This window comes from Mirounga leonina, unplaced genomic scaffold (assembly GCF_011800145.1).
Source record: "Mirounga leonina isolate KUSES-001 unplaced genomic scaffold, KU_Mleo_1.0 Mir_152, whole genome shotgun sequence".
Classification (NCBI taxonomy): domain Eukaryota; kingdom Metazoa; phylum Chordata; class Mammalia; order Carnivora; family Phocidae; genus Mirounga; species Mirounga leonina.
The window spans coordinates 2,984,605-2,998,071 of record NW_023270380.1 but is presented as its reverse complement, the minus strand read 5'-3'; the positions used below and the strand labels follow the sequence as shown (position 1 = coordinate 2,998,071).

General features: G+C 43.8%; 1 protein-coding gene across 1 annotated transcript in view; it reads right to left on the bottom strand.

Moving 5' to 3' along the window:
- Positions 1-12,643: 12,643 nt before the first annotated feature.
- The window catches only part of DISC1 (DISC1 scaffold protein), a 369,242-nt gene continuing 368,418 nt past the window's right edge, over positions 12,644-13,467 (bottom strand). The window contains exon 13 of the mRNA XM_035008463.1: positions 12,644-13,199. Within this exon, the coding sequence (XP_034864354.1) occupies positions 13,060-13,199 (140 nt within the window). The 3' untranslated portion in view covers positions 12,644-13,059. The remainder of the gene's footprint in view (positions 13,200-13,467) is intronic.

Here is a 13,467-nt window from a genome sequence, read left to right as displayed (position 1 = left end):
TTCCCTGCCACTGCTCACGGTATTCTGGAAATGCCCTTTGCTACTCCTCCACCTATCTAGGCTTTAAGATCTTATTTAGGTCCTGACTCCTCTGTGATGTTCACACCCCAGCTCACACTCTCTCCTGTGCAACCATATGGTCAGTTTGACTCAGTGTTGCCATTGACTATTCCCACCTGTATTGATCTGGCCTGTTGAACAAACTCTAAGTGCCTGTCTTACTTTGTTCAGCCTGCTATAACAAAACTACCATAGATTTGGCAGCTTAAACAGCAAATATTTGTTTCTCATAGTTCTGACAGCTAAAAAAGAAGAAGGTGATCAAAATGGGAAATATACCCTAAGTCAAAAAAGAAGTGACTATCTAGATGAGATTGGTATTCACGCATGGTATAGACATTGGATCTGAAGACAATTCCAGAAGGGGAATTAAGCTCACTAAAGTAACACTATCATCTCCTAGAAACCCTAACTTTTAAAGAACAATAATCACTTTTATGGGTCAGTTTTGCTAAATTGATTGTTATATAATCCATTAATTTTTAATCATGCTTTGAAGTATTCTGCTCAGATCTCCCTTCTATGCTGGAGAACATATAGACTGTCAACCACGGGAAGAAAAGTATTTCCTATTATCCCCATTGCTATCACTTTCCTCCTCCTCCTCAAACCCCAGGCACAGGGAAGAACTGAACTGACCAGTATCTTCTTACATTTTCTGTGATTATTGACTTTAGACTCAACAACTCTAGACAAAGATCCAACCATCACTTGCACATTGGGAAGGGATTTACCTGATTCTTATTTGATGTGGGTGCCCAGTCTCCCTAGACAAAAAGGAAGGGGGTTGGGGAGCAGAGTTGGCATCATTTTGGGCAGATTAGGCTATCAAATATGTATCAATGTGGAGCATCAGAGAAGTCTGATTGCAACCAAGGACTGAGTACCTGGATTGAGGAACTGAAGTGCCAAAAAGGAGAGAAAATAATGTAGAAGGAAGAAGAGGGGCCCTAAATATAAACTTTGAGGAAGTTGTAATCTTATCAAAGATGGGCTCTGCTGCCAAGTACCCATTCAACTATTTGCCAGTTGACAGTGGGGCGCTCATCAGCTCCTACTGTCTCAAGGATCGCCTGAGATCATTCGGTCACAAAAATCACAAGCTGTTGATGTATTAGTTCTGCGTCTACCAATGTATCATACACAACAAGAAGAGAAACAGATTTGCCTGTGCGTTAGCCAAAAGTTGCTCTATGTTAATCATAAGACAACAGGAAAAGGGAAGAAAGGTGTTTATTTTTTTTGTTAACATTGCTCTTTTTGGATATCTGGAGAGAGGGATTCCAATATATTTCTTCATAGGTAGTGACCCATAAGTTTAAATTTCCTCATCTGCAGAAGATGTATAATAGCAGCCACCTTGCAGGGTTATTAGGATTAAGATGATTTATGCAAATCGCTTGGGAGGTAATTGACCTTAAGTTCCATGCCACCTACTGCAGGGCATGTCTCTGCTGTTCGTCACATCAAAACTCCTCCCAAGGGTTATTGATTCTTCTGGTCTCCAATGACTTCCTCTCCTCTTCTCCTCTTGGACTTCTCTCTCTTTTAAGTATTTCTCTATTGCTACTCAATTTTTCATAGTTATACACCCTTAAAAACCATCTGTGTGATATGACTCTCCAGCCCAACTTAAACTCATACTGCCTACCCAGCATCTCTACTTGCATGTCTAATAACCATTTCAACTCAACATGGACAAACTACTGATAGCCTATTCCCCTCCCAACACACACACACACACACACACACACTATCCTCTCTTCTCCAAGGTCTTCACTGTTTCAATAAATGACGTTACCACCTGCTCAGGTCCAAAACCTAGGGCTCCTATTTGATTGCTTTTCTTCCTTTGCACTCTTGACAAGTGAGCATAAGTTAGAAAAGTGGAGACCAGCACTCAAGGCTAAGAGCACAGCCATGAGCAAAGGCCCATTTGTAAATAAATGAGGGGGCGCCTCGGTGGTTCAGTCGGTTAAGTGTCTGACCCTTGGTTTTGGCTCAGGTCATGATCTTGGGGTTGTGAGATGGAGCCTGGCAGCGGGCTCTGTGCTCAGTAGGGAGTCTGCTTGATAAAAACTTTATTGTTTGGGCAACAGCATATCACTGAGGGGTCTTGAGTCTGACCATTGGTTTAGGAAATAACTTTGACCATTAATTTAAATTATGAGAAATTACAGACAGAGAAAACAATTAGAAATCTATTGCAATAGTTCAAGTCAGCATGGCAAGAATCTGAGCTAGACAGTAGGTAGAGAATGAGAGAGATACAAAAATTCTCAATGCTAAACGCAGAAAGACTCACTTGATTGGATAGAGGATGAGGAAGGAGAAGGAGCATAAAGCAAATATGAAGGTTCCAGTCAGTGTCTCTTGAAAGATTGGAAGTGCCAGATTCTAGGGTAAAGAACAGCTGAATGGTAGGTAGACTTCTAGAAGGAAAAAAAAATGAAGTTGGTTTTAGACATGTCGAGTTTGAGATGCCTGAAATGGAGCAATAGAAATGTCCAGGGGAGTTTAAAGCTCAGAAAAGAGAGCAAAGTCAGAGGATGATTTGAGAGTACCAAACAATAGACAATTTTGAATTTGGGGCCTAACCTAGTAGCTAAGGTGTAGTGGGTGCTTGATAAATATTGCCAATCGAATCTTACACCTTTGGGAATAATCACTATAAAGATGATGCTGAAATTGTTGGAGCAGATGAAATTGCCCAGGGAGAAAGGAGATCTGAGGACAGGGCCTTGGGGTATCCCGCTTCTGAGTCAGAGAGAAAACAATCATGCAAGAAGACTGATGTAGGATGAGACCACTGGGGAATGGAATGTCATGGGACCCAAGAGAGAAGGGAGGTTCGATGAGGAAGAGATTTTCTTTAACACTGGACGTTGTCACCAAAATGAAGAGTAGAATGAGGGCAGAGGACATGCTGTTGGATTTGGCAGACCATGAGCAGGAAGCTTTTCAATGAACTGATGGGAAGAGATGCTACACCACAGAGGCTGAAAAGTCAGTGTGTGATAGGAGAGCACTGTGATACCTTGCAGTCCTGAGTCCTATAAACTCTCGTAGCTATTTCCATAGTGGAGCTTGATAGTTGTCTGGTAATTGTATGGGCATTAATAAATCTTCTAGTCCTTCTGTCCATGCATATAACCATTTGTTATGAGCATGTGAAATATGCCGGTTATGACCATTCAATTCAGCTCTCCATCATGGTTCAAAACCAAAGCGTGAATTTTACCCCAACAGCATTATGTGGCTTTCCTGCAGACTCACATGTCTGCCCCAGGAAATGTCTGGGGAATAAAGCCTCCATTTCATGTGCCTTTATAAATGTTTCTCCTAATTTAGAAAGTCTTTCAGTAGCTCGAGAAAAATCCTTTCCTTCCTCCACAGGACAGAGGGATCGCTTTATGATTGAGAAAAAACAGCATGGTAAAGTGAGCTGTATTCTCTTGATAACATAACAGACTGCAAAATAAGAACAAAGCAGGTTGAGAGAGATTCTAGTAATCTTCTTAGTGGCTGTGCTTTCAGATTTGCCATAACCATCACAAATGAAAAGATGATTTAACAAGAAAGAGGTTTAACAAGAAAGGGAGAATGGGGATGGGGGCGGGGTGGGGAGAGCAAGGAAAGGGTTCTCTGTTGGCCCCTCTCCTGCCCAGCTGAGACACTTGGAATTCCCCACGAGGTGACTCTAGTATCACCCTGGGGGCATTCGCTTCAGCTCAATCCTTCCACTGGCCTGTTCCTGTCTGCCTTTAGAATTCTTCCCTGGACTCCTGGCATAGCCTAGACGCTGAGGGCAGGGACCAGCCAGGCCTGCCGCCTCTACACTGCCCTGCCCCCCCGCTCGCTGCTTGCCGTGGGGCAGGAGGGGCACAAGCACAAAAGTACAGCAAACACCAAATGAACAATTTCGCTGGGATTTTGTGGACTGGCTGAAACTCTCCCTCACAGCTGAGACATGCCCTTGGTGCATCTGGATCGGTATGTAAAAGGATACAGGATCTTCCTAGCATAAAATATCCAGATGCCCTTCCTCGGTTCCAACCTTTCGGAGTTAAGCGTCTCCCTGGTAATTACCAGCTCCTGGGGCCAGGAAGAGACGCCTTTGCACACTTGCCCTTAAAAGTCAAAACCGCACTTAACGAGACAGCACTTGGCACATGCCCTCAGCGTTTCCAAATTTGGCTGCAAAGCAATACATCAGAGATTGTCATCTGTGCATTGTGTGGTCCACGCCACTGCACAAAGGGCTTTTTAATTGTCTTTTTTTCTCATAGGCTGCAACATGTCGTTTGCCTTCCTCTGGCCTCATGCATGCTTTCTTACTATCTCTCCCCATATTTGTAAGAGCGCACTGCATTCCTGTCACCTTCATTTTCTTACACATCTTCCTCGTAGCACGAGTGCCTTTGCCCAGAGTGTTCATTATCAACTTCTCTCCAGTGCTCTGCTTCCTCGGTTAAGCAGTCCTTATTCATTCTACTTGTAAAGGACGGAACTCTCTGGGCCCACACAAAGCATCAGACACCTCCATCCTGGTGAAGAAAGACTGGGGCGCAGGGCTTTTATTGACTGATCAGCTTCCAGGAAAGCCGAGCAAAGTCTCTGTGCCCAGTGTCCCCCACCTGTGTGGCTGTTACAGATGTTACCATCCTGCTGAGAGCTGGAGCCCCCCACCAATGCGGAGTTGAATGCCTGCCGGCTTCGATGTTAGTAAAGGAAAAGGGTGCTTTAGAATCACGGGGAGTTCAGCCCGAACTCTCAAGTAATCAGAAACTGCCGCTTTTCCTTTCCCTTCTAAAGAGGAAATGCAAATAAAGGAAGTAAGAACAAGAGATTGAAATAATAAAAGCACCGAGTGGGAAGTATTGATGAAAATGAGGACAAGAGGCCACTGACGTTGGGCGTAGGTAAAAATGACCAGGGAAACAAGGGGACTGGTACTGAACTGCGCCTTTGGGAAGGAGACCAAACTCAGGATCTGCATTCTCATGTGGCTCGGGGAGCCAAGGACAAGAGATGGGTGGGGAGCCAGGCTGGGGAAGAAGTGCATTGGCTAAGATCATCCAAAGCCAAGCTCAGGCTGACACAGGATGCTACATTTTGGGGGAGGATACTTTAGGAAAAAACGCTGAGTGGATGAAGTAGAAGTTATCCAAAGCACCTTCTCGTTCAACATGTCATGTTCTCCTGAGCATCGGAGAGCACCATGGGAGTGGGGGGCTGGGGGGAGGGAGGGTGGCCAGAGCCACAAATCAAAGACACTCTTTTTTCACACTAACAACAACCACCACCACATGAATCCCAGTACATCCCAGGAGGTACTTCAGGATGGGCACAGTGGTCTGGACTGGGTGGTGTTCTCCCTTCGGTTGCTTCTGCTCACTCCCCATGCTAGAAATTCTCCTCCTTTTTAAATGCCTGTATATGTCACTTTATTTTTGAAATATCCTTGCACGGGCTTAGACCAAAGGGAGCAGTATGGAAAAAGGTCAGTGACCTATAGCTGCAGATGGAGTCAACACTGCTCATTTTTTGCTTTATTTTTTAATTTTTAATTTAAATTCAATTAATACAGTGTATTATTTGTTTCAGAGGTAGAGTTCAGTGATGAATCAGTCTTATATAATGAGCACTGGGTATTATATAACACTGCTCATTTTAAATGGTAGGAATTGTCCAACTGCGATCTGCCTGATGAGGTTATTGTGGGCACATTGCTGACGAGAGGGAACACCACAAAATCAATTAAGCCAATCAATACCTGGTTGGGAATTCCCAGGACTAGCTGATTGCAGGGCTGTTTATCATCCTGAGTTCATTCCCCAGTGCAAACTTCATTTCAAGTATGGCACTCGTTCTTACCTTTTCTTGTCTCCTCACTCCTGGGAATTTTTCCTATGGGCATCATTCAAAGGCAAGAAAAAGCTATATGCATGAAGATGTCATTGCAGTTTTATCTATAACAGCAAAATATTGTGAAGATTTAATGCCCAGTTACACAGGAATATCTAAGTTATGGTAGATCGATGTGAGAGACTATTACACAGCAATAAATACAATGATTATAATGATTATGTAGCAAAATGGGAAATACCAGAAGAGTAAACATAAAAAGCGGAATAAAAAATATGCTGGCTACAGTTTGGGAAAATGTGTTTTTTATGGACGTAGATTGGAAAAAATGGAGATAATGGGTTATGCATGAATCTTTTTAAATAATTTCTTCTAAATGTTGTTTTTACAAATAAAAGTCATACAGGAAACAGAAAATAATAAATAACCGTTGTTCAATATTAGCTGAACTGCTATTGTGTGTGTGTGTGTGTGTGTGTTTAGTCTAATCATTTATTTACATAGATTTAAAACCAAGGGTCCTACGAATCAACACTCAACCCATTTTCAGTACTTGCTGGATGATGTTCACTAACATTTTTAACCTGTGTAGTTGTAAATTCATCCGTTTATAGGAAGAACAATTTTTGTAGTAAGCGTTCAGTAAGTGTTTCGGGAGTGAATACATACATACACGCTGGGAGGGGCGATAGACATGAGCTTTGTTTCTAGCAGATGCTTTTCAGACTCTTGGAAGAGGGAGCTGTAGAGTCAAGAAGTTCTTTTGTGTTACTGGAATAATGAGAGGAAGTAAAGGTATTCTCCGGACTGTCCTTCACCCTGGTATCTGTCATAGTGTCCCTTACAGTATGACTGTGTTTTATACTCAAAAGCATCCCTATTTAAACAAAACGCTGATCGCATGAGCAGGTTCCCCAAAGGGACAGTGGGGGACAGACGTGACTGTGTTTCCCCACGCCCCACTCTGTGCACACAACCAGCCCGCGGGGCTCTTTGGTCTAGTGTTTGGAGGAAGGAGGCTTTACCGAACTCCCTAACCCAGGATAAGAACTGGGGTCCCAGATGGGGTGGAAATTTTGGTAACAAATCACTGACCAGAAGTTGTTCAAGAAAGTGCCAAAATAAAATTCATCTCTTGTCTTTAAAATGATAATAATTACAATGATCAAGGCAATTACTCTCCTTCCAATCATCCGATCATATGTCATAGTTGTCTTCTTATCACCAATATGTGGCACCATCTCTCCAGCACCATGGTGAGTGTTAAACAGGGGATGAATCTTGCATCAGCAGCAGGGAGACCTGGGAGCAGGGAGACCTGGGCCTGTGTGCCCTGCTCTCCCTTAGGGCCTGCACTCAGTCTCCATGATTTATGGTGTTTTTCTTAAAGAAATTATTTTTATTTTTCAAATAAGTAAATAGAACCATGTGATACACAAATTTTTAATGAATAGCAGTATACAAGAAACATTAAGTCTCCTTGCCATCCCTTTTCCCTGAGCTGCCTGGGTCCCTTTCCAGTGATATTTCTGCAGATACAAACATATGCACATAGAAAGATTTTGGGGGGGGGCGCCTGGGTGGCTCAGTGAGTTAAGCATCTAACTCTTCATTTCGGCTCAGGTCATGATCTCAGAGTCATGGGATGGAGCTCCATGTCAGGCTCCATGCTCAATGGGGAGTCTGCTTGTCCCTCTGCCCCTCCCCCCGCTCCTACTCTCGCTCGCTCACCCTCTGCCCCCCCCCCTTTCTTTCTTTCTCTCTCAAATAAATAAATAAATAAAAAGAGAGGTATTTTTAAGCAACTTCAAAGGATTCCAAGAGCGGATTTATCTTAATTTATTTAAACAGTTTACTACTGATTCAAAGTTTTGTTGTTTCTCATTGCTGCCCTCACACACAGTACTACTGTTAAATAAATAAACTGAGGCATATTAAAACATTTTAAGAGTTTGAGCAAAAATCAGTTCAAATCAAGCAGCCCCAGACGGAACATGGTAAGGAGAAGGATTTCACTGACGGGATCTCTGGGAGAGACTTTTATAGAGGGCACCTGGGTGGCTCAGTCGGTTAAGCATCAGACTCTTGATTTCAGCTCAAGTCATGATCTCAGGGTCATGAGATGGAGCCCCCCCTTGGTCCCTGCAAGCCCAGAGAACCCCACACTGGGCGTGGAGCCTGCTTAAGATTCTCTCTCTCTCTCTCTCTCTCCTTCTCCCTCTGCTCCTCCTCCCCTCCCTCTCCAAAAAAAAAAGAAAGATGGAAAAGTAGCTTAAAGTCTAGTTTCATGATTGGTTGTCCTCAGGTTTCAATGTCGTAACCTTGAAGCATTTTCAGGCCTGGATTTTGGTCGGTTTATGTCGCCTCCGTGGCACCCTGGACACATCAGTCTAATGGCCTCCTTGCTTTATCCATTTAACAATGTAATCCATTCTGCACAAGTCGAAGCACATCTGAAGCCCAAGTACCTAGATGAGGAACTGCTAGAAGGGATGGAGCAGAGTGGATATTGGGGTTATCTAGACGTCTCTGACTCAGTTGAGATCAGGTAATATTGATGAACTAATTTACAGAGATTTGACAATTTCTGATAACTTCCTATCCAAAAGCTTAATGTGTCTGTGTATTCAGTTCTTCTCTTGTGTCCTTCATCTTCAAATTTCCTTCGTCTAAGACTTCCATATTTCTTATTTAATTTTATTCCTAGCTGTTTTCTCTTTATTTTTGTTCCTGTTAAGAATGTGGTCTTTTCTTTATACTTTATCTTCTGATCGTTGTTTGTATGTGCAAAGCCCATTGATTTTGATATGTTAATTGTATTAACTGTGTAAAAATGTTTCAGCTAATTTGCTTAGGTTTTCTAGCTTATAATTATATCACCTGTAAAAACTAATGTTGTATCTTGTTTTTCTTGCCTCACTGAATTAACCAGGATCTCCAGTAAAATATTTCAAGTGGGCACCCTTGTCTGGAAATTTTTAATTTCCTTAATCAAGGAGTCTGGAATAGAAAATTCCATTGTTTTCTGATTTGTTGAAACTGAAAGTAAACACATACACACTTTAAAGCATTGCTTTATTAGAAGTGTTTTGTGTGATGTAACTATACAATCAATCATCCTATAACAAAAAGATGAAATGGGTAAACCTGATAAATTTTTCTATCATCTATATTCCAGAAGCAAAAAAAAAAAAAAAAAAAAAAGTTAAAGGTGCTCCATGGTTTGGATATCAGCTTTAATTTCGTGTAACAAAAAGTAAAATTTATGAAGCAATAAATTATATGACAAAATCCAAAGATGAGATAAGGTGAGGATATTAAAAATAAAAGTACTGAATCACTCATACAAGAAGGCATTGACTAAGGGGCGCATTGTTGCTTTCTCGAATGCTTTCTGAAAAATACCAGTTGAATGAGGGTTTTCAAGAAAATCTGCCCATTACCAGGCAGTAAGTGGTTGTTCCTGACGTGGCTTTCGTGTGGACTGAGAATGAATGGTTGGCTAGGACACGGGGGCGGGGGGCAGTGCAGAGAGGGGTTGGTCTGTTGGAACCTGTCCGAGCTGAGCTAGAGTTAATGGTTACAGCATAGTGAGGCTTAGCTGGGGGCATGGGAAGCTGAGGTCTCCCTAGCAGGATCCCCAAGGTGACCATGTGTTCTTACGTGAGCCAATAACCTCCCTGGCCCAAGGTCTCAGAAAGACCTTGAAGGCACTTCAGGAAGAGCAGCAATGAGATGCATTTCACCTGTGTCTGACCCCCACTGTCACTGCACCCCTCCCCAGCTCCGGGCCTTGAGGAGAGTTCGTTGGTCTCCTAAGGCTCTGTTTTGTCATCTACAGACACCTACCTCATAAGGCTGAATCAGAATTCAATGAGATAATGCACCTGCGACTCATTCTCTCACACCGCGTCACGGTGACAGCAGACTCCACGTCACCATTTTCAATCTGCACTGTGGCTTGTGGTCTTGACTATCTCCGTAAAAGCTTCAATTCGTTGCTCTTAAATTCAACCCTGGCAAAAATTGGCCCACATTATGGTGTGGGATACACAATCCTGGGTCTTCCAAGGTCACGGTGGCTAAAGAGGGCACTTGTCCTGAGGAGACCGTGTGGCCAGAGGATACGCCCTGGCCTTTAGCAGGCTTCCTGGCTGACTCTGATACCAGCATAGACTAGGGAGGGGTTGCAGCACGTGGTTAAAGCATCATTCACCTGCCCCAAAACTTAAGACTTGTTCAAGCATCTCAAAGAGGAATCGAACACACTGCCCAACCATAGGTACCAGACAACTCTTATATGGCATTTACTCACAGCTCTTATTAGCTTCCAGAATGTTCAAATACATCATGACTTCACAGAAATATTCATGATGGTGTCTGAGTAACACAAACCACTGGGTTAGTGACTGTTCAGATGTCTTGTGTCCGGGGGCCTTTTAAAAATGCATGTCAAAGTAGACATTCATTATTGCTGATACAGTCAATCCTGATTCTTGCCAAGTTTTGCTCCATTGGAATTAATTCAGGGATTTGAGGATTCCAAGTGCCATGTGATCAGTACACAATATTTTTTAGACATGATTATAAATAATTCACTAATTTGGCTCATTATTAAAAAACCAAGAATTCCTAGAAATAAAACATACTTATTATTGAAATATATACAGTGTATATACATATTTTTAAATGCTGAAGATAAAACTGGTGAAACACAGCAAATTCACATACTGTGCTTTTGCTTTGTTCCCTGGACGCTGGCCAGTTGCCGGCTTAAGCAGGGCATCTCTTTGAGGACGGAAGTACTGCCCAGCACGGGAGGCTTAGCAAAGCACCAGCTGCCTTCCGGAAATGACAGCGTGACTTCAGGAAATGACAAGAACTGTCCAGGGTCCACAGATCCTAATGAAAGCAGGACCATCACTATTCTTATAAGGATAAATGAGAACAGAAACAAACAAAAAACCCAATAAATCCATTAGCAGCACAAACACTAGCACGTAGTCACCAAGCTAGACACTGAAGGTCTTGAGTCCGGTTGTAGCACACCTACACACACGATGGAAATCCGTATTTGGACCGTGACTTCCCCAGAGAATGCAGGGCTGCCTAACACAAGATTGGTGGGATATTAATAGGACTCAAATAAAACCTATGATCCATTAAACTTGGGAAGTCTGGGTTAGACAAAAAAAAAAGAAAGAAAGAAATCAAGTGGGTTTCTTTACTGAGCTCTGTCCCAGTCAAATATGCTCATGTGCACTGTGGCTCTCCAACTGGAAATTATGGCACGGCAGATTTCCCAAACGTATTTGACTGAGGGAGACCCGTTCATTCAGGGAGCATCTCTCGGAGGCTGCCTTCCTCAGTGCAACTCGGAAGTGCTGCCTCATTGAACTTAGTCTGCTTTACAGCTGCCACAGCAGGGAGGGGTCTACAATGCCCCACATTACTGAGTATTCACTGCCTTCCTGAGTATGCACTGCCTCATGAAGTACTGTAATGGTCTACTGAGTATGCACTGCCTTCCCGAGTATGCACTGTCTTCCTGAGTATGCACTGTCTTCCTGAGTACTGTACTGTCTTCCTGAGTATGCACTGCCTTCCTGAGTATGCACTGCCTTCCTCAGTTGCACTGTCTTCCTGAGTACTGCACTGCCTTCCTGAGTATGCACTGTCTTCCTGAGTACTGTACTGCCTTCCTGAGTATGCTTACTGAGTACTGCACTGCTTTCTTACTAAGTACTTCACTGCCTTCCTGAGTACTGCACTGCCTTCCTGAGTATGCACTGCCTTCCCGAGTATGCACTGTCTTCCTGAGTATGCACTGCCTTCCCGAGTATGCACTGTCTTCCTGAGTACTGCACTGCCTTCCTGAGTATGCACTGCCTTCCCGAGTATGCACTGTCTTCCTGAGTATGCACTGCCTTCCTGAGTACTGCACTGCCTTCCTGAGTATGCACTGTCTTCCTGAGTATGCACTGCCTTCCTGAGTACTGCACTGCCTTCCTGAGTATGCACTGCCTTCCCGAGTATGCACTGTCTTCCTGAGTACTGCACTGCCTTCCTGAGTATGCACTGCCTTCCTGAGTATGCACTGCCTTCCTGAGTATGCACTGTCTTCCTGAGTACTGCACTGCCTTCCTGAGTATGCACTGCCTTCCTGAGTATGCATTGCCTTATGAAGTACTGTACTGCCCTACTGAGTATGCTTACTGAGTACTGCACTGCTTTCTTACTAAGTCTGCACTGCCTTCCTGAGTATATGCACTCTCTTACTGAATACTGCACTGTACTGAATGAAGGTGTCCACATCCACATCCTGCCTGGCACTGAGTGAAACAAGTTAGGGAGGAAAAGAGGAGAGGCCCAGAAGTTTAAACTTGTCATCTGATCCCTTCATGCCCCTGCTCTCTTCCTGCTTTCATTGTGGGCAAATTTTAGGATGTCCTGGTGAAACACCAAGGACCCTTTCGGTAGGAATGCCTGTTGCCAAAATAGGAAAATCAGAAGACTGCACCTCATTGACAGGTTGTTACTTTAAAGCAAGGTCTTTTGAAATTTTTCATACGTATTCTTCTGAGATTATAGTGAATCACAGGAGAAGGTGAAAAGCTGTTAATTCCAGATCCTGGGGTTAATTAGCTCCCTTAGATCATGTGCCTGTAGGAAAGTATAACAGGTATGGTGATAGAGACTTACGTTTAGTTTCCTCTTTACAGGTTCTTAAATCAGGAGATACTTTAATTGTAACAGAAAGCAAGTGGTACAGGAAAAGAGACATTTTTCTAGCAGAATTCAACCCCAACTTCTGTCTAATGGGAGCTGAGACGAGAAGATTTTCAAGTCCTGTGTAGGATGCTCCCATGAGCAACATGGGAAAGGTGCCTCTGGCTGACACTTGGAAGCAAATCCAGCAGATCGTCCCCCTCCATCTTCCAATGTGCGGTCTCCCTGCTCTCAGCCCCAGGAGCGCAAAGAGGGACCATCTCTGTGCAGGGAGCCCTCAGGGCCCTGTGTCTGTAATGGATTCAGGCACATTGGCCGTGCCGGGGAGGTGAGAGAGGCCTCCGGTGCATCCATGTCAATGATGTGGCCGCTCACCCTCCTCCCCCCACATCCTGTCACGCCTCAGGCCTGTGCTTCCCGGACACCAGCTGTCACACAGGAAGCGGCAGCCTCTCTCTCTCCCACCTCCTTTGCTGGCTGTAGCTGCAGGATCATGGACTGCAGAGTTTCCTTCACCATCTGGAGCTCCCTCTTGAGAGACTGTGCGCACATTGTTAAGGAACACACGCGAAGGTGACGGGCGGCGCTCGGTAGCCTCCGAGAGCTCTAATAAGAGCACGTGTGCTTGCTGGAAGCAGATGGGCACTGACATCTAATTGCAGTTTCAAGTTCTTCCAAATTGTGGGAATTAAATATTAATACAAATTTTACACTTCTTGTAAGAGCGATTGCCATCTCCATGAGGCCTGAGGTTATTAACTATCTCAAAAAAGGAAAAGGAAGAGTTGACTGGTAGACAGAGACAGATGG